Source organism: Ursus arctos, unplaced genomic scaffold (genome assembly GCF_023065955.2).
Source record: "Ursus arctos isolate Adak ecotype North America unplaced genomic scaffold, UrsArc2.0 scaffold_7, whole genome shotgun sequence".
NCBI classification, from domain to species: domain Eukaryota; kingdom Metazoa; phylum Chordata; class Mammalia; order Carnivora; family Ursidae; genus Ursus; species Ursus arctos.
Window position 1 is genome coordinate 51,354,976 of NW_026623089.1, and position 26,107 is coordinate 51,381,082.

Sequence of the window (26,107 nt, forward strand, 5' to 3'; positions counted from 1 at the left end):
CATTTCTCTAATAATTCTCAACAAAGAACATGTTATTATATATAGATTAATAAAAGTATAATTTGATTACTTTTTAAAAAACCCTTTAAAAATATTAACACCTCTATCCAATAAATAAAGAAGAAATAAAAACTCCAACTTTTCAGGTTTTACTCTTATTTACCTAGATTCATTGGTTAGTTGTTATGTATTAATAGTGATTTATTTTTTATTAATTAAAAAAAATTGCAGCTGTACCTTTCCCCCCGACACATCGCTTGACATCTGAAGAAGTATTTGATATGGATGGGATACCCAGGGTTGATGTTCTGAAGAACCACTTAGTAAAAGAAGGTCGGGTAGATGAAGAAATTGCACTTAGAATTATCAATGAGGGTGCTGCCATCCTTCGGAGAGAGAAAACCATGATAGAAGTAGAGGCTCCAATTACAGGTACACTTGTTTATGTTTTGGATATTATTTTTTTGATTATACCATTATTTAGTTGCTTGGATATAAGACCGTTTACTCTCCAATCTGTGGTATACTAAAATAATATTACAAAGACATTATCATGAATTTTGAAGTTATTTTTTGTAATTTTTTTGGTTTTTGCTTGTTTTCAGTGAATAAACATGATCTTTAGTAACCTGAGTGCAGAAGTTGGTCTAGTATGCTTTTGTGAAGGTTTCATCAGTTGTGTTGGCCATAATTCAATTTGATTCAACAAATTCTTATTTACTTTGCTTTCAATTATTAGAGGCAAATACCTCAGCGTCAACATAGCAGTCAATAGAAAGTATTGCATTAGGATGGAGATTTTACTGCCACTATTATAATTTTTGTAATCCTGAGACCTATGCTTGGCTTCCTAAAGAGGAGCTTTATAAATTTAGGTGAAAATTTTGTCACTGACTACAAATTTCATTATTTTTGTTATATCTTGTTCTAGATCTTGAGCACATGAACACTTGGGTACACATTATCCCTATTAGGACTCTTCATAGATTCTGATTTCCTGCTGAGACCTTTCTTGATAGAATTTACATTATTTCTTATGTAAAAGAAATTAGAATTTAAGTAAAATTTGTTATTTCAGAGGTTTTTTTTCATATCTAATAATCTTCTTGTTTCAGTGTGTGGTGACATCCATGGCCAATTTTTTGATCTGATGAAACTTTTTGAAGTAGGAGGATCACCTGCTAATACACGATACCTTTTTCTTGGTGATTATGTGGACAGAGGTTATTTTAGTATAGAGGTAATAATCATATACTATCATTTGATTTGCTTGTAAGTGTTACCATAGATGATTTCCATTAATTCCTAGTAAAATAAGTTCCTTAAAGTACCTATATTGGGTTCTTTTTAATACCTCTGCTATTCTGAAGTTTTTAGCTAAAACTGCTACTTATTCTCTTCTGCCTTTCAAACTATTCTATTTTCTTTGTATTACTCTGTTTATGCAATTATAATTGCCATTTTTCCCAGTGGGAATTAAATGTAAACTGAGGGTTCTTTATTGTCCTGTTATCTAGTGGCCCTAAGGAGCTAGTGCTATTTATCTCTCTTGCCCCTAAAGGCATTACCCCATGTGAAAAAAGATTAATTGAATTTTCTCTGATTAAATAAAACATACAATAATGCTTTTATTGCTTAAACCCTAGTGCTTCTGTTCCAGCTTCTATAGCTATTAAGAACCAAGTCTTTTGTGTGTTGTGGAAGTATTCATTTCTTTTAAAAAACTTAAGAGGCATTAAAATGACCTGTTCATCATTACTTAACAGCACATAGTTCTTTTTGCTCCTTTTATTTCTCTAATTATATAAATAAAATAAGGCAAATATAGAACTATTTGTATTTTCTAATATATGCATTTCTCTTTCTTTTTTTTTTTTAATGAAAATGTGGCCATATCATAATGTTCTGTAACTTGCTTTTTTTTTATATATCTGTATACTGTGATGTCTTTCCAGGTCAGTATATATAAATTTATAGTATTTTTAGTAGCCACATTGTATTCTTTTGAATAAACAAACCACAGTTAATTATTGTTAAATACTTAAGGTATTCCTAATTTTTTGCCATTACAAATGATGCTTCAGTGAGTCAGGTTATTTATACATCTTTGCATGCTTGCTAAATTATTTCTGTGGGACAGATTCTTGGAGGTAAAATTGCTGAATAAAAGCTCTACTAATAGATACTTGTGTTGAGTATTTACTATGTTCCAAGCATATCCTAAGCACTTAACACACATTGATTAATTAAATCCTCACAACATTATGAGGTAAGTACTGTTATTTTATCCATTTTATAGATGAGGAAACTGAGGCTTGGAGAAGTTAAATAGCTTCCCCAAGGACACATTGTTAGTAAGCAGTGCAGCCAGTCTTATTCTAAGCCTGTACTCTTTTTATTTTTTAAAATATTTTATTTATTTTTGTTTTTAGAGAGCAAGCAGGGGAGAGGGCAGAGGGAGAGGGAGAGAGAGGATCTCCAGCAGACTCTGCACTGAACATGGAACCTGATACGGGGCTCCATCTCATGACCTGAGATCATGACCTGAGCTGAAATCAGAAGTCAGTCACTTAACTGACTGAGCCATCTAGGTGCCTCCTAAGCCTGTACTCTTAACCACCTTTCCGAGTAGATAATTGAATCTTTACCTGGTGAATTTCCATGCTGGTTCCTGTTGTTTATATCCCTTTCTCCAGTATTTTTTAACCTCCTTTCTCAGGTATGCTAGGATTTGTAGTGAGGAAAGGAGTTCAGGGCTCTGGCCACTCAAATTCCCTAAGGAATTTTGTTACCTCTGAGTTCTTCCTTTTTTCATAGTTTCATCATCATTCACCTCAAACTTTCCTCAGAGCTTCAGGGAAACCAGAAAATGGCCCTTCTTAAAAAAAAGATAGGGGACTTTGACAAAAACAATAAAATGAACGATTTTAGGAAGCTTATTGGTAACTAAGCATATTGGTATGTATGTCCTTGTATTAGGGTGTTTTGTGGCTGACTCAATAGATTTTATTGTTACAAAAGGAAAATAATAAAGAATCAAAATAAGCAAAAAAGAGAGGTAGAATTTATTAAGTATTTCCCTGGCTTAATTTCTTTTTTTCCTTGTGAATAAAATGAAGGTGTTAATAGTTACACATTTTAATACTCCTTGTTAAAAATAAAGTGTTTTCTTTTTGTATATAATTCTATAAACCAAGCTAATTTCCATATTGAAGTACCTTTCTTTTTTTTTTTTTAAAGATTTTATTTCTTAATTGAGAGAGAGAGAGAGAGAGTATAAGCATGAGTAGGGGGAGGGGCAGAGGCAGAGGGAGATAGAGAATCCCAAGCAGACTCCATGCCAGGCATGGAGCCCAACTTGGGGTTCGTCGAGTCGATGACTCTGAGATCATGACCTGAGCTGAAATCAAGAGTTGGGCACTTAACCGACTGAGCCACCCAGGTGCCCCTGATTTCCTTTTTTTTAACCAAATAAGTAAAATGTGAGTTTCTTATGTTAAATCTATTTAGAGGGGTGCCTGGCTGGCTTAGTCGGTAGAGCATATGACTCTTTATCTTGGGGTTGTGAGTTTGAGCCCCACGTTGGATGTAGAGATTGCTTAAAAATAAGTCTTAAAAAAATAATATAAATCTATTTAGAGAAAAGCATCTGCTACACTGTTTGCTTTAATATTCTTATTTAAAAAATTATACTTTCTTTGAATCAGTTTAGGAAATAAACATCTACCTCATGTAAGGCAACAAACATAACCAACAAAATAAACATAAAACATGGCTGTTGCCTTCATGAGGCAGCATGGCATAATGCTTAAGATCAGAGGATCAGAATCTTGTCTCCATTACTTAAAAGTTTTGTGATTTCAGACAAGTTACTTGAACTCTTTGCTTCAGTTTCCTTGTTTGTAAAATAGAGATAATATTACATACTTCATAGGGTTGTTTGAGGAATAAACGAGGAGTATTAAATACATGGCACTTGATACATTGTAAGTACTCAATAAATGGTTGATGCTATTATTTTTGACATTATTATTTATTGATATACCTAAGAAGGACACCAATCTGCTAATTATCGTTATAGCAAACAATCTGTAAATCTAAAGTAATTAAATAGATTAACTCATTCATTCAACAAATATTTATTACTTTTCTGCTGTTTGCTAGGTACTTTTCTAGGAGTGGAGAATGAGAAGTCAATAAGATGACAAAGTCCCTGATTTCATGGAGCTTATATTTTAGTAAAGGACAAAGAGAAAAAGGTAGTAAAGAATAATAGAGATTGTAAGGACAATAGGGTTAGAGGAAAAGGAGCAAATATGAAACAACTTAGTTAAATAAAAATAAAAGATAAATTCAGTCAAAATGTTTTCTTTTGCAGTGTGTCTTATATTTATGGGTCCTGAAGATTCTGTACCCAAGCACATTATTTCTTCTGAGAGGCAATCATGAATGCAGACACCTTACTGAATATTTTACCTTTAAGCAGGAATGTGAGTACTGTCATGAGAAATATTTTCATTTCCTCAGTATTCTTGTGGAGTGATACGGGTAGTAAGACTTTACAGTGTAACATACAAGAACGGATTTTGGGTCCAAACATATAAAGCTTTGAGGATTATTGTCAGAGAGTTCTCGTTTAATGATGTTTTATCCAGATGTTTTCATTTCAGTGTTTCCTATTGTTTGATTTTATAGATATATTTAGAAATGATTTTGAGTTTTTTATATAGCTTTAATGTTTAAGTGATTTTTTTTGTAATAGGAAGAATAAAAACCAAAAGGAAAAAAATTGTTTTTGCATTGGAGATTTTTTTTCCCCCAATATTGAAGCTCTCCCATGAAGATTCTTAAATTATTCATCCTGTCATCATTGCAGATTGTTTCAAACATGCTATTAATGAATTGAAATTCTTAACCTACAGTGTTTACCCCATTTCTCTCTTAAATTGTTGTGGCAATGGCAATCTAATAACCAGAAGCAACAATATTATATAGAGCAGTATTTGACCTTTTTTCACACCTCTTAACTGTGTGCTTATTGAGTTAATATTCACGACTATATTAAGTCTTAGAGTTAAGTTCTAAAAATAGAAATAATTTTGGAATTATGGAGACTCAAACATGATCCAGTAAAGATCGTATTACTAGAGACTTCCAGTAAAAGGAGAAAAATATAGTGGTGAGTAATGGCAGAGGGCGCAAAGTCATATAATCTCAAGGATCAGGTGGGTAACCTAAATGAATAGGTTATGAACAATATAATAAGAATAATAAAATAGTAAAAAATAAAATAATAAGTGAATAAAAGATGAGACCTGGAAAGTACATACTTGACCTAAAAGCAATCAATTTAAAATTCTTATTAAACCACAGTGCTGGAAAACAGATCTGTTAGCAGACTACCAGTTTAGAACATCTTGTTGCTAGACATAGATTTTCTCATATTTGTGGGTTTTTTTTTTAAAGATTTTATTTATTTATTTGAGAGAGAGAGTGAGAAAGAACACCGGGAGGGGCAGAAGGAGAGGGAGAAGCAGACACCCTGTGAGCAGGGACCTTCCCCCCCCACCATGTGGGACTGGATCCCAGGGTGACCTGAGCCAAAGGCAGACGCTTAATGAACTGAGCCACCCAGGCGACCCAGATTTTCTCATATTTGAATGTTACAATATTAAAAAGGGGGAAAGGAACTAAGCTCTTTTTTTTTTCTTTAGATAATTAATAAACCACCCACCAAAATTGCAGCAAAAACTTAAAATAGCCAGGAATTTTAAAGATATAAAGGAGCACAGGGATGTGTATGATAATCTACTTAAAAGTAAATGACAGTTGGATTTGGTGGAGTTTTGTCTTTCTTGTGTTATTTTGGCTTCATGCTTCACTGTCCATTTTAAGCATTTGTTGTAGACTACAGGAACCCCTCTGTTCTTCCAGTATATGAATGAGATATCTTCTTTTTTTTTTGTAAGATTTTTTATTTATTCATTTGACAGAGATAGAGATAGCCAGCGAGAGAGGGAACACAAACGGGGAGTGGGAGAGGAAGAAGCAGGCTTCCAGCGGAGGAGCCTGATGTGGGGCTCAATCCCAGAACGCTGGGATCACGCCCTGAGCCGAAGGCAGATGCTTAACGACTGAGCCACCCAGGCGCCCCATGAATGAGATATCTTCTTTTCTTTTTTTTAATTGGGTGGACCTTGAGTTTTGCTGTGATGATGTAGTCGTCTTGCCTGTAACAACAAAGTCACTGACTCTTAGAATAAAATAAAGTATTAAAACTAAGCTTTAAGTATAGTTCTAATTTAGGCTTACTTGGCCTATAAAGGTAAAGGGTTGAGCTCTTTTTTAGAGATTTGATTTATTTATTTTAAGTAATATTTTATGATGATCTGCTGCATATCCAAAGTAAATTTAGAGATGCAAATATTTTGTCTCCATAAGACCAATGATACTGTCTATTTTATTGATTCTCATAGGGCAAGATGCTTGCCTTTTTAAAAAAAAATTGTATACAATAAAATTCACTCTTTGTAGTGTTTAGTTCTGAGTTTTGACAAATGCATAGAACTGCCCACCACCACCAGAACTGCCCACCACCAAAGTTTCATCATCTCATAAATTCCTTCTTGCTGCCTTTTTATAATCACCCCAATACCCACTGTCAACCCCTGGCTACCACTTGGCTGTTTCTGTGTCTATAGTTTTCTTGGCTTGGTTTCAGTAGTCAATTTATGTACGTATGTATCTATCTTCAAAATGATCAGCTAGTAATGTGATTATCAATTACTTTTTCTTTTTCTAGGTAAAATTAAATATTCAGAAAGAGTCTATGAAGCTTGTATGGAAGCTTTTGATAGTCTGCCTCTTGCTGCACTTTTAAATCAACAATTTCTTTGTGTTCATGGTGGACTTTCACCAGAAATACACACACTGGATGATATTAGGAGAGTGAGTATATATTGTAGTTCCAAGGTCGATTCCTATTTATAGTACTTCGTTGGGTGGAGAGTAGAAGCTTCAGACTTCTCTTCACTGCCAAGATTAGGTAATGGTAAAAATTAATATACTGATATTTTAAGTAAATATCTTCTAACCATTCAGAACAATGTAGTATGGACAGTATTCGAAGTTGGTACCACTTTCCTGTGTCCATTCTATTCTCACTTTTTGACAAGTTATTTCTGTTCTTTGTTTCTTTCTTTTCTTTCTTTCACAGTTAGATAGATTCAAAGAGCCACCTGCATTTGGACCAATGTGTGACTTGCTATGGTCCGATCCTTCTGAAGATTTTGGAAATGAAAAATCACAGGAACATTTTAGTCACAATACAGTTCGAGGATGTTCTTATTTTTATAAGTAAGGAAAAATATCCAAGATTAAACACATTTTAGTTGTTAAAATAGCATATGTTTCATATAGAAAACCATTATTTTACTTAATTTACTTTTTTCCCCCCACAGCTATCCAGCAGTGTGTGAATTTTTGCAAAACAATAATTTGTTATCGATTATTAGAGCTCATGAAGCTCAAGATGCAGGGTAAGAATTCTGTTTCCCTGACCCAAATTAACACCTTATGTACAAATCAAACTTAGTAACTCCATGATTGATGCTTTACGATGCATATTAAGCTATTTGTTTTACAGCTATAGAATGTACAGAAAAAGTCAAACTACAGGGTTCCCTTCATTAATAACAATTTTTTCGGCACCTAATTACTTAGATGTCTACAATAATAAAGGTAAGATGTTGTTGATAAAAAAATTGTTAAACAACTTAGCATTTTAATTGACTTATTTTTTTTTGAAAATAATAGAAAAGAGGCATTGTTTGAAACTGTAACTATCCAAATCTCATTATAAAAAAGTGTAAGATATAAGGGAGGGGAGAGAATAAGAAATAAAAATCCAAAATGTGAAACTTAAATCATATGTAACCATTCTATGACTTGGCACTCATAGAAGCTATCTTATAAAAAAATGTTCTGAATTTAGTCAAGAAACCAAACATGATTTTCTCAAACTCCCCTTTCTTAAATCTTTCCCCTTAAAATCAAGAGAATGTTTTCTTGTTTGCATAAAGCTGCTGCCGCTGCTTGACCATTTCGTGTATTTGCACTGTATAGTTAATTTAGTTTATCATGTTCCTTGTTCTGTGTTCACTGATCTAGGTTCTCTTTCCCTTTCTTATTCCCTGCTTTTACCTCAACAGTCTTATCATTGCCCCCTGAAGATTAATAGTTGAACCTTCTTTGATCAGTTTATTCTGACCTCCTTTCAGGGATATATTCCTCCCTTTCTTTTCTTTTTACTGTTCTTTCTTCCTTTTTCTTACATCTTTTTTCTTCACCTCCTGTTCCACCAGTTTCTATTCCCTTTCCTTCTGTCCAGATTTGATCTGTTTATAATAATTTGGTTTCATTTAACTTTGAACATAACTTATTGACAGATAATGCCAAAGGATCTTAATCTAGTTAAGTGTGTGCCGAGGAAATTGAAGATGAGCTTGGGTATGTTTATGTAGTGCACAATTTCAGAAGAGGAAATTAAGAAGCCATCTCCTATTCTGTCTTGACATGTCTGGAATTCAGTTGACTATGCCATAGTTTCCAGGGTCACTGGAGCATATGTGCCAGGAGGAAAGAACAGAAGGTTAAAGACTTTTAAAAGTATTAGAGAGATAATGAGGTCATTGCTAAATATGGGTCATGGAGTTCAAAAGAGGAACAGAAGAGTTTTTTTTTTTTTATTGCAGTTGATGGTTAAAAGATTAAAACGTTTGCCTAAAATCAAATGGTAACATGCCATATAACTTTGATACAGAATATGTTACAGAAACTTAATATTGTATTAATTACCAAAAAAACCTTACCTTGACTGAGTTGCTCGTCTTCAGAAGCTAGTATCAGTGCAGCATTTAAGGATTATGCCAGTGCTAAAATATTCTTTTAAATTATAGTTTGGTTTATAAATTTCAGAACTTCTAGAGAGGTTACCTAATGGTATGTGGCTTCATTTTTGAGGAGAATGTATCTAAGTTTTGATTCCATTCTTTTTTTTTTTCAGTTTACACTTTCATTTATTTTTTATTTTAATGTTTTTTTATTATATTATGTTAGTCACCATACAGTACATCCCTGGTTTCTGATGTAAAGTTCGATGATTCATTAGTTGCGTATAACACCCAGTGCACCATGCAATATGTGCCCTCCTTACTACCCATCACCAGTTTTGACTCCATTCTTAAGAACACAATGGAGTGCTACATTTAACTTTCTACCAGTGGTCTAATACCTCACCTGTGACCTCCCCTTGTCAGGATTACAGGACCTACTGTTCAGTGCTCAGTTGATTATTATCTTATTGGTTGTCCTCTGATAGTTTGATTTAGGGGGTTAAGGGATCACTTTTCTGAGTGTTCAGAAGAGAAACTCAAACCATTGAATCTGTCTTGTCAAAATCAAATGTCTCTTAGTAATTATTAGTCTGTACATAGTGTTAGTGATTTGAGTGCTTACATGGTATGGTTATGTTTGTAATGTTTCATTTCATCTGTAAGGCAATTTTCTAGATTCTTTCTCTCTCTCGTTCTAAAGGTGAAAACTTGGTATCATTCCTTAATTTCTGAGGCTAAATTTAAAATACTTTTATTTCATAAGGGAAACAAGCATATTACTTGTGATTTTGTATTAGCCAGAATCTCAAATCTTGAAATTCTATGTCTGCATTTTTGTGCTTTTCATTAAAATGGGAAAAAAGTAGCCACATAATTATTGTAATATCTACAGAGCATTTTATACTTTTTATATACTTTCATGTGAAATATATTCTCTGATCATAAAACAAACTTCTGAGGTAGTCAGGATGGACATATTAGTCCTATTTTATAAATGAGAAACAGATTAGTTAAATAATTTACCAAGCATTGCAAAGCTAGTATGTGCTGGAGCTTAGATTGAAATCTAGCCCATTGAACCCAGTATTCCATAAAATAATATAACCAGTGACTGAAATCTATGTAGTTAATTTAAGATATTATTTTTTTTAACATATTGAAACATTAGAAAGATACCTGAAATTGAGATGAGTATGTTACCTTTGGGTTATTTGGTTATAGTATTTTCTTTTTGGTATTTTAATGGAATTTTTTTCTAAATGAAATAAAATATTTCTTTTTAGTAGTTTCACTTGATTTCCCATATTAAATGAAATAAATACATTCATACAGTCGTAAAGAACTGCTTTTTTTCTGAGTTTGTTTTTGTTTTTTGCTTCATTACCATCAGCTATCCTTTTCAGGTTGTCTGTAACTAAAAAGATCTTCTTAAATTCCTCCAATTTGTATGAACTTTTAAACCTAGAAAATTGCTCATTGCCATTCTGTGTTTCCTCTAAAAATTGAGTTTTCACAATTTTGGATATAGTAAAAGTGCATGTTCCTCATTGAATTATAAAGTAAAACAAACATTCTAGAAATCTAGAAATTTCAATAATAATTATAGATCTGACTATGCTCTACATAAAAGTCTGTTAAAAACAAAAATGTGTTATTACTAAAAATTAGTTCCTATCTCCCTCTACTAGTCCTCATTCAACTCACACCTTGATTCCCCACCCCTTTAAAACAGTATTTTTTTGCTTTTATGTGTTTTAGAGTTTTGGAGCTAAAGACAAATTGTTACATTCACATTCAAACTTATCTTACAGCTGCTGTATTAAAGTATGAAAATAATGTGATGAATATTCGACAGTTTAACTGTTCTCCACATCCTTACTGGTTGCCCAATTTTATGGATGTCTTCACATGGTCTTTACCATTTGTTGGAGAAAAAGGTATGATTTTTTTTTAATGTTTTATTACTGTCACATTTACTCCAGTTTACTATTGGAGGCAAATACTTGCCAAAGGAAACTGAAGTCTAGTTTCACTGTGGGTTCAGCTCTACTTGTGTCAGTGGGTGTGGATATGAGAGCCTCAAAGATATTTTGGTTAGCTGTTTATAGCCCCCGTGTGAGGGTGTCTGGGGGACTGGGAGAAGACTTATAAATAGCCTGATGTTGTCTTCAGCTGTTGGGTTTTCTCTCTGTTTTTCTTTAGCTTAAATCTTCTATGAAGGAATGGAGGGATAGCTTTGGTTTGGGATGGACACTTTTGCACATTTTAACACCACTTTTGGGTGATGTCAGAGTAATTTATGGGAGAATTTAATAGCCCTAGTTTTGGGCAGTGTTAGTCACAGCGGTTCTATACTCTGAGAAAAATGATAAAGAGAAGTTCAGGTTCAAACCTAATATTTCTTCTCCTTTATAAAAAATATGTATACAAATTTAGTGGTAATGCTTTCTGATAATTTCCAATAATAATAATATTAGTATATACTTAATAGGCTTTTTAAGAGAACATAAATGCTATTTAAGAAATTTTGGTGTTTTTTCCTAGTTGTATAGAATTCTTAGGATTTCCTTACTTCATCACATTCTTTTCCATTTTAGTGTTAATTTTTCCACAAGGCAATGCCTCAGTTTCCGTATGTGGAAAATAAGAGTATGAGAATACAGACATGATTGTAAAACATCTTGTTCTATATCCCTCTCAATTTTTTCCCACCTCTTCTATGTTACAAAATGTTCCTGTTTGGGATATGTTATTTCTGTCAATGCAATTTTGGGTTTTAAAATACAGAGTTAATACTTAAATTGTGTACGTTAAACAGATTTTTTAAGATTGACTTTGGCCTTCATCATTTACTCAGTAGGTCAACATTAAGTTAATATGGAGATAGAATTACCCACTGTAGCATTCGAGAAGGGGGCCAGTAAAGGGCTTAGGTGCAAGGGATGCATTACACTTATAACCTTCTATCTTTGGTATATGAGAAATAGTTCAATCATAGCATCATTGGGCTAAAGGGAATTTAAGAATTCATCTTGCTCATTCTCCTGCCTTCAGGCTAGACTGCAACTCAACTGTTTTAATGTAATATAAGTGGGGTGGGGGGTGGAAAGAAAGGGGAGGATAAGGAGGAAAACGGACATTTCATAGTTTCTAATTTGATTCACTAATGCCTCCACAATAAGGAAATATTTCATTATTACTAGTCTAAATATCTGTGCTATGAGTGTTTAAACAAGGAAAGAAATAGAGATAATGGCTTTTCTCAACTAATGCATCTATCAAAAATCAGGACACCATAGAATTTTAGAACTAATAGTGAACTTAATAATCATGTAGTCTGACTCCTTTTGAGAGATGAGAAAATTTAATCTAGTTTCTGTGGATCTTTCATAAGTGAAGATGGAGAATCAGTAGGTTTCTATCTGTTCCTGCATTTGAAGTCTGCTACCAAGTAATCTATTGTTCTTTTGTTTGCCACTCTAAATCATCTTATAAGATGAGGAAGTATTCAAACCTTTTGACCAGTTTTGTTTTTTTTCTATGGATTGTCTCCAAATTATTCATGTCTTTCTAAAAATGTGAAGCTCATATTTGAACATTATACGCAAATAGAATCCTAACCAATGTTGAGCACAGTAAGATTTTTTTCAAACTCTTTGCATATTTTTCCATTTTAATACCTGTTAGCTGTTTAGATAGCTTAACTACTTGATTATAATGAAAATTTCCTTTTGTTGTGAATAGCTGCAAGTAACATCTCATTTGTTCTACTTTGAAAAAGCCAGTTTGACTCTGATAGTCTCTGAGAAGCAACTACCCTAAGCCCGAGGCTTCCTCTCAGGCTGATTTAATCCTAAAGTTAGATGAAATCTGTGGTTTTAACCTTTTAGGGGCTTTGCATTTTTTTTTTTTTAAGATTTACTTATTTGAGAGAAAGTGTGCGTGCACGAGGGTGCACGTGCATGAGTTCGGGGAGGGGCAGAGGGAGAGAATCCTCAAGCAGACTGCTGAGTGTGGAGCCTGTTGTGGGGCTGGATCTCATAACCCTGAGATCATGACCTGAGCTGAAATGAAGAGCTGGATGCTTAACTTAACCGACTGAGTCACCCAGGAGCACCTGGGGCTTTTTATTTATTTATTTTTTTTTTTAAAGATTTTATTTATTTGACAGAGAGACAGCCAGTGAGAGAGGGAACACAAGCAGGGGGAGTGGGAGAGGAAGAAGCAGGCTCCCAGTGGAGGAGCCTGATGCGGGGCTTGATCCCAGAACGCAGGGATCACGCCCTGAGCAGAAGACAGACGCTTAACGACTGCGCTACCCAGGCGCCCCTGGGGCTTTTTATTTCTTAAAAAAATCCTATGTTGGAAAATTTCCAACATATAGAAAGGCAGAGTGAATAATATGATAAATTGCTGTGTACCAATTACTCAGCTTCAACAATTATCAAATCATGGCCAATGTTGTGTCATTTATATCTCCATCCACTACTCCCCACCCCACATTTTAATTATTTTGGGTCATATTTCAGCTATTTCTTTTGTAGCTATAAATATTTTAGAATGAATCTCTAAAAGGTAAGGACTCTTTCTTATTGTTAAAGTAACTACACAAAAACTTTTATTAATTTCTTAACACATACTCTTTTGAGAATCTGATGAAAGTTATGGACTTTTGCCCCAGAAAAATTCATGTACAAGTATATGTACATTTGTACATAAACATAACATTTTCAGGATGCTTGTAGATCTGAAGTGATTTGGTAACTCCCCTCAGCTTTACTGGCCCCAATTTAAGAACTCTGTTCTAGAGGGTCCAAAATAGTGTGATCTTCCATAGAAGGTCATACATGTAAGATTTATTCATTTAGTAGATTTTTTTTGGAAAACCTATTTTATTCAAGTTACTAAAGATACAAAAACACAAGTAAGATATAGGTCTTTGCAGATTAATAGAAGACTTAAGATACAAAAATAATGATAACAAAATGTAATATTAGGTAAGAGCTCCTAGAGAAACATAGTTTTATAAGAATTGAGAGGAGGGGTAGATTATATTTGTCGGAGGGATCAAAGTAGCATTTGAACCAAGTCTTGAAGAATGGTGGAATTGGAATTGTGCTGGTAGATATGGGCAAGAGAATTCGAGGTAAGAGAACTTACTAAGCCTGAGTCAGAAAGCAAGGGAGCGTAAGACCACTAACAAATGTTGAGGAGTTCAGATTGATTTACAGTTAAGATGTATGAAGGACAGTAGTAGAAAAAGAATGAAAAGTTAAGTTAGGGATAGATCATAAGGATCTTGATCACCACACAAAGAATTTGGAACTTTGATAAATGGTGGGAAGCAACTGAAACAGAATATGACCATGATAGTAATTTAGAAAAATTGGTGAAATGGACTGGAAGAAAGAGTAGAAACTGGGAGACCTGTTATGAAGCTCCATCCATAATCAAGTGGAAATATAATGAAGCCCTGGTAGCATTAGAAATAGAGAGCAGGGGAGAACTAAAGAGGTAAAATCTGTAAGACTTAACAAGATTGCATGTTGCAGGGGAGGGAATGGTTGAAGATGACTTGGGTATTTTTAGTCTGGTGATGATATTGCCATTAACACTCTCTGATGAAAACCTGTTATTTTAGCAACCCCTCACTCCAGTTGTAGCTGCCCTTGATCTTCATTGGGATTGCTTGGCCTTTGACCATGTCATTTTCTTCTTAGATCCCTCCTTGCCTCTCGTCCTAACTCACCTTCAAACTCCTTTCTCACTTTTTTTTTCTATTTCGTTTATCTTACAAATCTTAGCCCCAGTAAATGCAACCATTCATTTTCTCCATTCTCATAGCCAGGGTGTAGAGCATTGCTAGAGATATTTATACAGCCTTATGAAGTAGTACCACCCTTTGATTGCTGGCATTGGCTGGGCTCTCATAGTACCCAAAAATTCTTTGTGTCACTAGTCTTCTTCCTTTTCTCTTAGGATATATTCTCAATTCAATTTTTTTCTCTTAAACATTCTTTTTGTAGCCACTTCCCTCACTCTCAGAGGAAACATATACCACTAGTGGGAACTTTCTCTATTTATTATTCCCCTGCTTTATAAACTGCACTCATCTTGAATTCTTGTCTTGTTGAAGAGGTGACCCTTCTATCCAGGGCTAGTCCTCTAACTTGTTGGATTCCATTGTGCTTCTACTTTTTCAGGAAACTTGCTTCATCTGTAGATCTTCTGTATCTTCAAACTCTATTAAGTTCTTTTATAAATTGTTCAAGTCCATCTGATCTTTATTTTAAAGATAAATAACATTTTCCCTATTTGTTATCTTTCCTTGGCTACTACTATGCTATTACTCTCTTGCCTTTCCTTCAGAGGATGAAAAGTACTATATGCTTAAAAGCTACTATTTATTATTCACAAATGACTTCTGATAGCTTTGAAGATAAACCTTAACCTGTCGCACAAGGTCTTTGGACCTTCCCTGGTTTCTCTTCAGCCTCATTTCTTTTCTTCTTGTCTTAGTCTCTGTGTTCTAGCTATAACACAGCGTAACCGATTCCTGAATATGTTATGCTCAATTAAGTTTCATACCTTCGTATTTTGTCTTTTTTCATAACAGTTTTACTGAGATATACTTTACATCCCATATAGTTAACCTATTTAACTCCTACAGTTCAGTGGTTTTTAGTATATTCGTGGAGTTGTGTGATTTGTCATTTTTGAAACATTTTCATCATCCTCCCCAAGAAACACTGTGTCCGTTAAGAGTCACTCCCCATTTCCTCCTTTCTCTCCTTGCTGGCCCTGGGTAACCATTAATCCATTTTCTACCTCCACAGATTTGCCTAATCTGGACATTTCATGTAAATGAAGTCATATAATTTGTGATCTTTTGTGACTAGTTCTATAATGTTTTCAAGGTTTATCCATGTTGTGACATGAATTAGTACTTCATTCCTTTTTGTGACCAAATAGTAATCTATTGTATGGATATACCACTTTTTAAAAAAAAATTATTTTGGGTGGGGATGGTAAAGAAAAGTTTAATTCCAATGTAGTTAATATACAGTGTTACATTAGTTTCAGATGCACAATTTGGTGATTCAACAATTCCATATAGTATTCAGTGCTCATCAAGATAAGTGTACTCTTAATCGCCTTCACCTATTTTACCCATCCCCCCAGCTACCTTCTGTCTGGTAACCATTAGTTTATTTTCGATAGTTAAGAGTCTGTGTTTTGGTTTTTCTCTCTCTTTTTTTCCTTTGTTCATTTGTTTTGTTTCTTAAACGCCACATAAGGGCGTGATCATATGATATTTGTCTTTCTCTGATTGGCTTATTTCGCTTAGCATTAGAGTCTCTAGATCCATCCATGTTGTTGCAAATGGCAAAATGTCATTCTTTTTTATAACTGAATAATATCCATTGTACATATTTGTGTGTGTGTGTTTATACTTATTTATACATTCATCTGTCGGGGGACACTTGGGCTGCTTCCATAATTTGGCTGTTGTAAATAATGTTGCTATAAACATGGGTTGCATGTATCCCTTTGTATTAGTGTTTTTGCATTTTGGTGGTAAATACTCAGTAGAGTAAGGTAGTTCTATTTTTAACTTTTTGAGGAACCTCCATACTGTCTTCCACAGTGGCCGCACCAATTTGCATTCCCACCGACAGTACAAGAGGGTTCCTTTTTCTCTGCATCCTCACCAACACGTGTTGTTTCTTGTGTTTTGATTTTAGCTCTTCTGACCGTTATGAGGTAGTATCTTCTGTAGTTTTGATTTGCATTTCCCTGATCATGAGTGATGTTGAGCATCTTTTCATGTGTCTGTTGGCCATCTGGATGTCTTCTTTGGAGAAATGTTTGTTTATGTCTTCTGCCCATTTTTTAATTGGATTATTTGGGGGTATTTTCGGTGTTGAATTGTATAAGTTCTTTATGTATTTTGGATACTAGCCCTTTATCAGATATGTCATTTGCAATATCTTCTCCCATTCAGTAGGTTGCATCTCATTGTGGATTTGATTTGCATTTCCCTAATGATGAGTGATATTGTTTACCACATTTTGTTTATCCATTTATTAGCAGCAAGACATTTGATTGTTTCCACTTTTTAACTATTATGAATAATGCTAAAATAAATATTCATGTACAAGTTTTTGTATGAACATATGTGTTTTTTTCCTTAGGTATAGAATTGGGAGTCACATGGTAACTCTATGTTTAACCTTTTGAGAATCTGCCAAACTGTTCTTCAGAGCAGCTGTATAGTCCCACCAGCAGTGTATAATGGTTCATATTCTTTTTTCATATTCTTGCCAACATTGTTATTGTGTATTTTTTTTATTATAACCATCATATTGGATATGAAGTTGTATCTCATTATGGTTTTGATTTGCATTTCCCTAATGAATAATGCTGTTGAGTATATTTTTATGTGCTTATTGGCCATTTGCTTATCTTCTTTGAAGAGATGTTTATTTAAATCCCATGTTCATTAGAAAAATTTTTTTTAATTGAAGTATAGTTGACATACAATAATATACTAGTTTCAGGTGTGCAACATAGTGATTTGACAATTATGAACACTATTAAATGCTTATTCTTGATTATATTCCCTATGCTGTACTTTTCATCCCTGTTATGTATTTTCTTTTATAACTGGCAGTTTGTACCTCTTAATCCTTTTCACCTATTTTGCCTATTCCCCATCCCCTCTCTGTCAGGCATGAGTTTGTTCTTTGTATTTATGAGTCTATTTCTGTTTTTTGTTTGCTTTGTTTTTTAGATTCTATGCATAAGTGAAATAACATAGCATTCGTCTTTTTCTGTCTGACTTATTTCAGTTAGCATAATATCCCCTACATCCATCCATGTTGTTGCAAATGGCAAGATTTCATTTTTTTTTTATGGCTGAGTAATATTTCACTGTGTATACATACCACATTTTCTTTATCCATTCATCTATCAGAAGACACTTAGGTTGTTTCCATAACTTGGCTATTTTAAATAATGCTGCAATAAACATAGGAGTGCATATATATTTTTGCATTAGTGTTTTTGTTTTCTTCAGGCAAGTCCTCAGAAGTAGAATTACTGGATCATATGGTATTTCTGTTTTATTTTTTTGAGGAACCTCCATACTGTTTTCCATAGTGGCTGTAATAGTTTGCATTCCTACCAATAGTGCATGAGAGTTTCCTTTTCTCTACATTTTCGCCAATACTTGTTTCTTATCTTTTTGATACAAGCCTTTCTGACTAGTGTGAGGTAATATCTCATTGTGGTTTCGATTTGCATTTCCCTGATGGTTAGTGATGTTGAACATCTTTTCATGTGTCTATTGGCCATCTGTATGTCTTCTTTGAAAAAATATTTATTCAAGTCCTCTGCCCATTTTTTAATGGGAATGTTTGGGTTTTCTGGTGTTGAGTTGTACGAGTTCTTTATATATTTTGGATATTAACCCCTCTTGGATATATCATTTACAAATACCTTCTCCCATTCAGTAGGTTGCCTTTTCATTTTGTTGATGGTTTCCTTCACTGTGCAAAAGCTTTTTAGTTTGATACAGTCACAACTGTTTATTTTTGCTTTTGTTTCTGTTGCCTGAGGAGAGAACCAGAAAAATATTGCTAAGGCCAATCTCTAAGAGTTCGCTGCCTGTTTTCGTTGAGTTTTATGGTTTCAGGTCTTACTTTTAGGTCTTTAATCCATTTTGAGTTTATTTTTGTGTATGGTTTAAGAAAGAGGTCCAGTTTCTTTTTTTTTTTTTTTTTTGCGTGTAGCTATCCAGTTTTCCCAACATCATTTATTGAAGAGACAGTCTTCTCTATTATGTATTCTTGTCTCCTTTGTTATAGATTAATTGACAGTATAAGCATGGGTTTATTTCTGGGCTTTCTGTGCTGTTTCATTGGTCTCTATGTCTTTTTTGTGCCAGTACCATACTGTTTGATTGGCATAGCCTTGAAGTATATTGGCCATTTGCTTATCTTCTTTGAAGAAACGTTCATTTAAATCTTGTGTTCATTTTTAAAGTGGTTTTCTTTTTATCACTGTGTTGTAAGAGTTCCTTGTATATTCTAGATGTCAGTTCTTTATGAGATATATCATTTGTAAATATTTTCTCCTGTTCTTTGAGTTGTCTTTTCACTTTCTTGATGGTGTCCTTTGAAGCACAAGAGTTTTAAATTTTGATGAATTTCTGTTTATTTTTTTGTTGTTGCTTGTGTTTTGGGGGTCATGTTTAAGAAACTGTTGTCTAATCCAAACTAATGATTTTCATCTGTGATATCTTCTAAGACTTTTATAGTTTTAGCTTTTATATTTAGGACTTTGATCGTTTTCGTTTGTTTGTTTTAGTTTTTGAGGAAGAGAGAGACGGGGGCGGGGGGGGGGGCGAGGGGCAGATGAGAGGGAGAGAGAGAATCCCAAGCAGGCTCCACACCCAGTGCAGAGCCTGATACAGGGCTCAATTTCACAACCCTGAGATCCTGACCTGAGCTAATCTGAAATCAAGAGTCAGACACTTAACTGACTGAGTCACCAAGGTGCTCTGCGTTTTGATCCATTTTGAGTTAATTTTTGTATATTGTGTATAGTGGGGGTCCAGCTTTATTCTTTTGCATGTGAATATTCAGTTGTCCCAGCACCATTTGTTGAAAAGACTGTTCTTTCCCACACTGAATTATTTTGGTTCCTTGTCAAAAATCAATTGACCTTAAATGTGAGGTTTTTATTTCTGGACTCTTAGTTCTGTTCCATTGATCTAAAATGACTACTTCATACTTTTTCTAACTTATGACTAGAATGCCTTATCTGCCCTTTCCACCTGACAAACTCCTATTGCATGATTCCTCTACCAGAAGCCTTTCTTTCCCCTGCAGGTCTTTTGTATAACTCTGCATATTTACAGCATAGGGCTCGTCACTTTACTGCGGTATGTATGTGCATATATATATATTTATATATATCTCCTTTAGTAGTTGGTAGACTTCCAGAGGGTAGAGACTGGACCTTTTATATCTGATTCCCCGAGCTTTAGCACAGTGCCTGGCATGTGGTGTGCTATTAATATATTTATAGGAGGAATAATAGGAGCAGTATTGAATTTTGTTTTGGATGTGTTCATTTCTAGGTATCATTAGGACATCCAGGGGCTGATATTTAATAGAGATTTTTATTTATTAATTGAAACTTGCTTATACCTTTCTTTTTAAAATTACTCATTTGTCAAATATTTATTGGATGCCTGTTGTGTACCGATCGCTGTACTAGACTCTGAGGTATAATAGTAAACAAAACTTCACCCTGCATTTATGAAGCTTTCATTCTAATAGGAGAAATAGACAATATAAAATAGTTTAAGATGGTTGGCAGTAAAACCATCAGGGAAATCAGAGACTGAAGGAGAGGTCAAGACTGATGATAGAGACCTTGGAATCATCTTCACGAAGGTGATACTTGAAACGGTATAGTTATAGATGGAATCACCAAGAGATTGAGCATATAAAACCACCAAGAGATTGTGCAGAGAGAGCCTTGAGAATATCTAAATTTAGGGGGGAAATAGTCTGAAATGTAGGAAAACCAAAAGAATAGAACCCTGCAATCTAAGGGAAAAGAGAAGGGAGAAATACGTAGAATGGTAAAGGAGTAAGCCTAAGGAAGAACCATGGGTTCAGGTTGTTAGTCATTCGTAATCTTAAGAATTAAGTTTTAGGGGACCTGCTAGAGTCAGTTTTTTAAAAATTGAACCCTGGGGGCTTCTGGGTGGCTTAGTTAGTTAAGCATCTGACTCTTGATTTCAGCTAGGTCATGATCCCAGGGTTGTGAGATCTGAGCCCCATATCGGCTCCGCGCCAAGAGTGGAGCCTGCTTAGGATTCTCTCTCTCCTCCTCCCTCTCTCCCTCCCCACTCACGCTCTCTCTCTTAAAAAAAAAAATTCTGGGACTTTTTTGAAACAGTGAAATTGTGCTGTGAGTTTTTTCTTACTGTCTAAGGAAACACAGTATCCATAAATGAAGAATTTAAATATATACATTTAGATGTTATTCATCTCTGGGGGACTTTTTTTTTTTTTTTCCCTGAGAGACCTGAAAACTTATTCTTTACAGAATTTCTCTCAGACTTGTAATCCACTGAATTTCTTTCATTTTGAAAACCTTGTGTTTGTTTGTTTTTTAAGATTTTATTTATTTGAGAGAGAGAGAGCATGTGCAAACAGAGGGAAGGGCAGAGAGGGAGGGAGAGGAAGAGAGAAAGAATCCCAAGTGGACTCCATGCTGTGCTCGGAGCCCAACTCAAGGCTCAGTCTCAAGACCTGAGGTCATGACCTGAGCCGAAACAGAGTTGGACGCTTAACCGACTTGAGTCACCCAGGGGCCCCAAACCTTGGTATTTTTTAGTTTCTTCATTCTTGCTATCAGAATGTATATCTTCGTGGGTTAAAAATCATTTGACCGTTATATGAACAATTGGTGTGTATACATATAGACAGTTGAATTTGGTCCGCTAACATGTAAATGTTCTTTTTTCTTTTTTCATTTTTGAATAGTGACAGAAATGTTGGTAAATGTTCTGAGTATTTGCTCTGATGATGAACTGATGACTGAAGGTGAAGACCAGTTTGATGGTATGATTATTCATTTTACTATTTTTTATTGTGAAATGGTATCTTTTAATTGCCCAGCTTCAATACATATTCTTTCGCAAAATGTAGTCATTGTTCTCAAATGGCTATGCCATTTGATAAGGGTCAAGACACTTTTTCAGAATCTGCTTATTTTAAGATATTTTTTAGCAATTTTGCTTTTTTTCTATTGGTATGGGGAAGATGGATTTTGGGAAAAGGGAAATTTGGAAGAACAGATGGAAAGGAAAATTGAAAATACTAAAGAATGTGGTTCTTCATGAATATGGACACTGCTTAAAGGGAGGATAAAAATGCTTTTTGTTTCATTGGTACAGCCTTCTAGGTGCATCAGAAACATACTTGAACCCCCAATGTTGTTGTCACTGTTTTTTCCCAAAAACTAAAGTATGCTGTTCCCAACTTATAAGTGGTTGTGTTCTAAGAGACCCCTTACTGTTTTAGTTTGGTTTTCAGAAGCATCTTTTCCGTAGAAACAAGGTTAGATATGGCTGTTTGTTCTTATGTAAGCCAACCAGCCTATGTACTGATGTGCATTTATAGTGTAATTTAATACCATAAAAACAAAACTCCTTTTATTTTTATGTCTTGAAGTTTTTATTAAAACTTTTTAAATTTAAATATTTTTAAAAATTTAAGTCACTGAGAAACAAAAATGTAAACAACTTAAAACTGAGAACTTCGTTGCAGCATTCTTTTCATAGTTGTAATCAGTATATAATTGTTTCCATATATTAAACATGGTCTGTATATTGGTACAACTTAATAGCTATGTATTTCTAAGTATATTAATATACCAGTATTTTCATAGTTACTCTCATGTTGTTTGGCATTTGGGTTGCTTTCAGTTATCCTTATCATGAAGAGCATGCAATACATATGTTTGTACAATAGTTTTTTCCTTGGGATAAATTTCTTGAAGAGAATTACAGAGTTAAATATATGTTTTAGCTTCGTTATTTTAGCTATGAACTGCCAGATTACTTCGCAGAAGAATTGGACCAATGTGAAGTACTTTTAGCGATGAATCCATTGACCTCTTTCTCCACAGGCCCACCTCATTGGGTTTTGGTCATTTTTACTTATTTTGCTTGTTGGCTACAAATTAGTGAATTACGCTTGGTTTAATTTACATTTCTTTGATTTTCTAATGATTTTTTATTTAAAAAAATTACTATTTTTTAAAGTGTATAAACTGTATATCTCATTTGACTACTTTTTAAGTACAGTCCGAGTAAAAACTACTTAGCAATTTCTCTGCTTACAAACAGGTTTAATTCTTAAACATTGTTGTAAACCCATTTGTTAAAAGTACAAAGTGGCCATGTAGAAGTGTCTGCTATTGCCATCTGTTGGTGGCAAGCAGAGATGTGCTTTTACTCTGGCTCATAGTTTTGTTAACCGAAATAAATGATATCCGTTTGTTTTTGGTTTGGATAATAGGCTTTAATGAGTAATATTTATTTTTTATTTTAATTCTCCTTTTGTTTGTGTAGAAGTTTTAACTCTACCATATTTCATTATATTTGTCTTTTACATAAAATTTTTAAGTACTTACAATTAAATATTTTTTCCCTATTCTGCCACCTTTTCCCTTTTCTCTTGTTAAACTAGGTCTGGGTTCAGATTCTAGTTTCTTATAGTGGCTGTATGACCTCAGGCAAATTACTTAGTTTCTCTGAGTCTCAGTTTTTTTATCTTCAAAATGAAGATAATAGTATCTATTTCATAATCTTACAGGTATTGATATAATGACTGAAATAATTTTGGTTCATAGTTCACTAATTTCTTCAGATAACGTTTTCTATTGTATGTCAAATTCTGTGAAATATCAAGTAGCAGTTTTAATTGGTATCTCATTAAATCCATATCTGCATCTAGGAAGTTTTAATACTTAGTTTTCTAAACTAAGATCAGGATCTCTTGCTCTATATAATTAGTTAATTTACAATAATTACTGCATTTAATATATTTAATGTACAGTTATTCCATTTAAAATCACATAGTTTTTCCTCTGAAAAAATCTGTTATTATCAACGTAAATTAATACTGTAGTATTTTATATCCTTATATTATTACAACTGGTATCTCTTAACATATTTTCTGTGTATAAGGTATATATTATATATTTGTGGGTTTATCTTATGACAACTTGGATCAGCAGAATTATTTCCTATGATAATTTTTATTTTGTTTTCCTTAACTTTTAAAAATGTCATTTGCATAAGGCTGATATTGTTATTTTTCTACATTTTACCTTTATTTCTTTTTCTTTTTAACAAATTTGTATCAATATTCATAGTGTTTTTTTAAAATAGTATTTTAAATAGGATTGGTGATAGGTAATGCTTTAGTTCTCTTATAAAAAAAATTTTCCTTGTTAAGTCTATTACAGTTGGTTTAGTACTTATGACTTATATGAGGAGAGACACTGAATCATTTTGGGGATTCAACCAGGAATATGTGTAAAATTTATTATATTCCAAATGAGATTTTATGTATCTAATCAACATTTTCCTCTCCACGATAAATTATGTTTATTTATCCACTTGTTATATCATTCTTGCACTCCAGAGAATTAAGTTCTATCATTAAAGAGGTGGTGTAGTTTAGTGAAAAGGATCAGTGGTCTAGGTATCTTTGCGTTATCATTATGCTAGCTGTGTAATCTTGGGGAAGTTACTTAACTTCCCAGGATCTTCTCATCCATGGATTGAAGGATAGAAAGGAAATAATTTTAAAAATTGGTAAGTTGTCATTTATGACAGTTTTATATGTGAAAATACACTGAGTTCCAGCTTTGAATACTAGAAATAGATCTCCTTTCACTGCCAGCATAGCAGGTGTAATTACTCCTCATTTCTTCACCCTTCCATACCAAGTGTTAGGAGTAGAGACTCCAAGAAAATTTTAAGAATATGAATCTGGGAGTTTGTATGGAGGAATGAGAATTGTTTGGGGGAGACCACTGAAGAATGGAGGAAATGGGAGGAGATTAGGATAGATACTAAGATGGGATAGGGAAAAGAGCTGCTGGAACTGGTTTATTTCCCTTCCTTAGTCACATTCCCATACTTCTTTCCCTTAACTCTGTACATCTTTTCTCCTTTCCTTTCACCATGATAGTATGCCTTTCGTCCTCTCCTTCCCCTTTTCCTATTCAGCAGTGGAACCATCCGATGAGCTGGGCATGGGGAGAAAGCTGACTTAGGAAGAAAACTTGGTGGCATGGGGATTGCTGTGGAGGCAAAATAAGAGTTTAGCTTCTCTGCGGGGAAAGGGAGAGAGCAGGAATGGAGATATCCCAGTGGCAGGAAGGAAAGAATAGTTTTTGCATATTTAAGGCTGTGATAAGGAATAAGACTCTCTTCTTAAGTGATGATCTTTGGTATTCTTCATTGTTTAATATATATGTGGATTTATTTTTAAAGGCAAAAATTTGCATAAACATTGCATGTATAAGTGCACATAGCATTCCTTTTGGAGGTATTATTTAATCATTAAACAGAATTTCTGAACACTGATTCTGTGATATTTAGAATGCATACTATTTCTTTCAGATATTTATCTTTTGTCTTGAGTTTGGTAAAGGAAATACATAATCCACATGTGTAACAGTTTTACTAAACAAAAACTTTGCATTTCCTGTAATGGAATCATGTATCTCTGCATTAGAATGGAAGATACGGAAAGCTCAAATGAAACATTTCTGCTGCCTACTCTTAGAGCTGTTACTTGCTTTGAAACAATCTGTTGCTATTTCTGCAAAAGATGTCCCTCAAGCTCCCAGACTGGATTGGGAACAGAAAGCACATACTGTTGATCCTGAGTATGTGCAAAAGTTCTACAATTCAGATTCAAGAAATTATGTGTTCTTGTTATTATGGAGTGTGGGAGGCTTAGCCTTTCCGTTATTCGAAGTGGGTAAGATTGTCCACTGAGGTAGTTTATAAAGTTACCTACATTTCTCTATATATACTATAGATTTTGCAGATCTTGGTGTCCTTAAAGAACCACATGAGCTTGTATATCATTTGTGTCATTACCCTTCACTTAACATACTCCCATGGGTGACACATTTCCTCAGGGGTATCAATATAAATGTGCGATTGTTGTTTGCACAGTCTTTTATCAGTCTTATGTGTTTTCACGTGTTTTTTTTCTGTCCCTAATTTGTCTACTTTCATCAAATATTATAGTCATTCTGTCCATAATTTCTTCTGAACACATATCTTTTAAAAAATCTTTCCTTTAGAGTTCTACCCAGTGGCATCCCTCTTTTATTCACCAGATCCTACAGTACTACATTTTTCAAATTCAAATATGAGGGCCTTCATTTTTCTCCCTTTCTTTCTACATTCATTCTTCAATACCACTGCCAAGTTAAATCTCTATCTTTTTATTTGTCTCAACCACCTTTTCTCCATCATTCACTTCCTTTTTTCTGGACTCTCCATCTGAAGAACGGCTCATATATGGCAATAAAAAAGGTACAGACCAGACAGAGTAACATTGTTTTGAAATATGACTTCATAAGTTATCCTCATGTCC

General features: G+C 34.0%; 1 protein-coding gene and 1 long non-coding RNA gene across 13 annotated transcripts in view; one reads left to right on the forward strand and one right to left on the reverse strand.

The window, feature by feature from the left end:
- Positions 1–26,107, forward strand: part of PPP3CB (protein phosphatase 3 catalytic subunit beta) — a 50,467-nt gene that overhangs the window by 13,637 nt on the left and 10,723 nt on the right. For 7 of the 12 annotated variants that reach the window (XM_026504471.4, XM_026504473.4, XM_026504472.4 and 4 more), the window contains exons 2-10: positions 232–432; positions 1,116–1,240; positions 4,379–4,490; positions 6,803–6,948; positions 7,217–7,356; positions 7,461–7,538; positions 7,646–7,740; positions 10,706–10,831; positions 21,461–21,538. In XM_026504471.4, the coding sequence (XP_026360256.2) occupies positions 232–432; positions 1,116–1,240; positions 4,379–4,490; positions 6,803–6,948; positions 7,217–7,356; positions 7,461–7,538; positions 7,646–7,740; positions 10,706–10,831; positions 21,461–21,538 (1,101 nt within the window). Of the gene's footprint in view, positions 1–231; positions 433–1,115; positions 1,241–4,378; positions 4,491–6,802; positions 6,949–7,216; positions 7,357–7,460; positions 7,539–7,645; positions 7,741–10,705; positions 10,832–21,460; positions 21,539–26,019; positions 26,047–26,107 lie in introns of all 12 variants that reach the window. The other 5 variants (XM_044386170.3, XM_044386172.3, XM_044386171.3 and 2 more) reach the window with 1 other exon arrangement.
- Positions 6,172–26,107, reverse strand: part of LOC130543056 (uncharacterized) — a 51,709-nt gene continuing 31,773 nt past the window's right edge. Inside the window, exon 3 of the long non-coding RNA XR_008958081.1 lies at positions 6,172–6,230. This is a non-coding gene — a long non-coding RNA (uncharacterized LOC130543056). The remainder of the gene's footprint in view (positions 6,231–26,107) is intronic.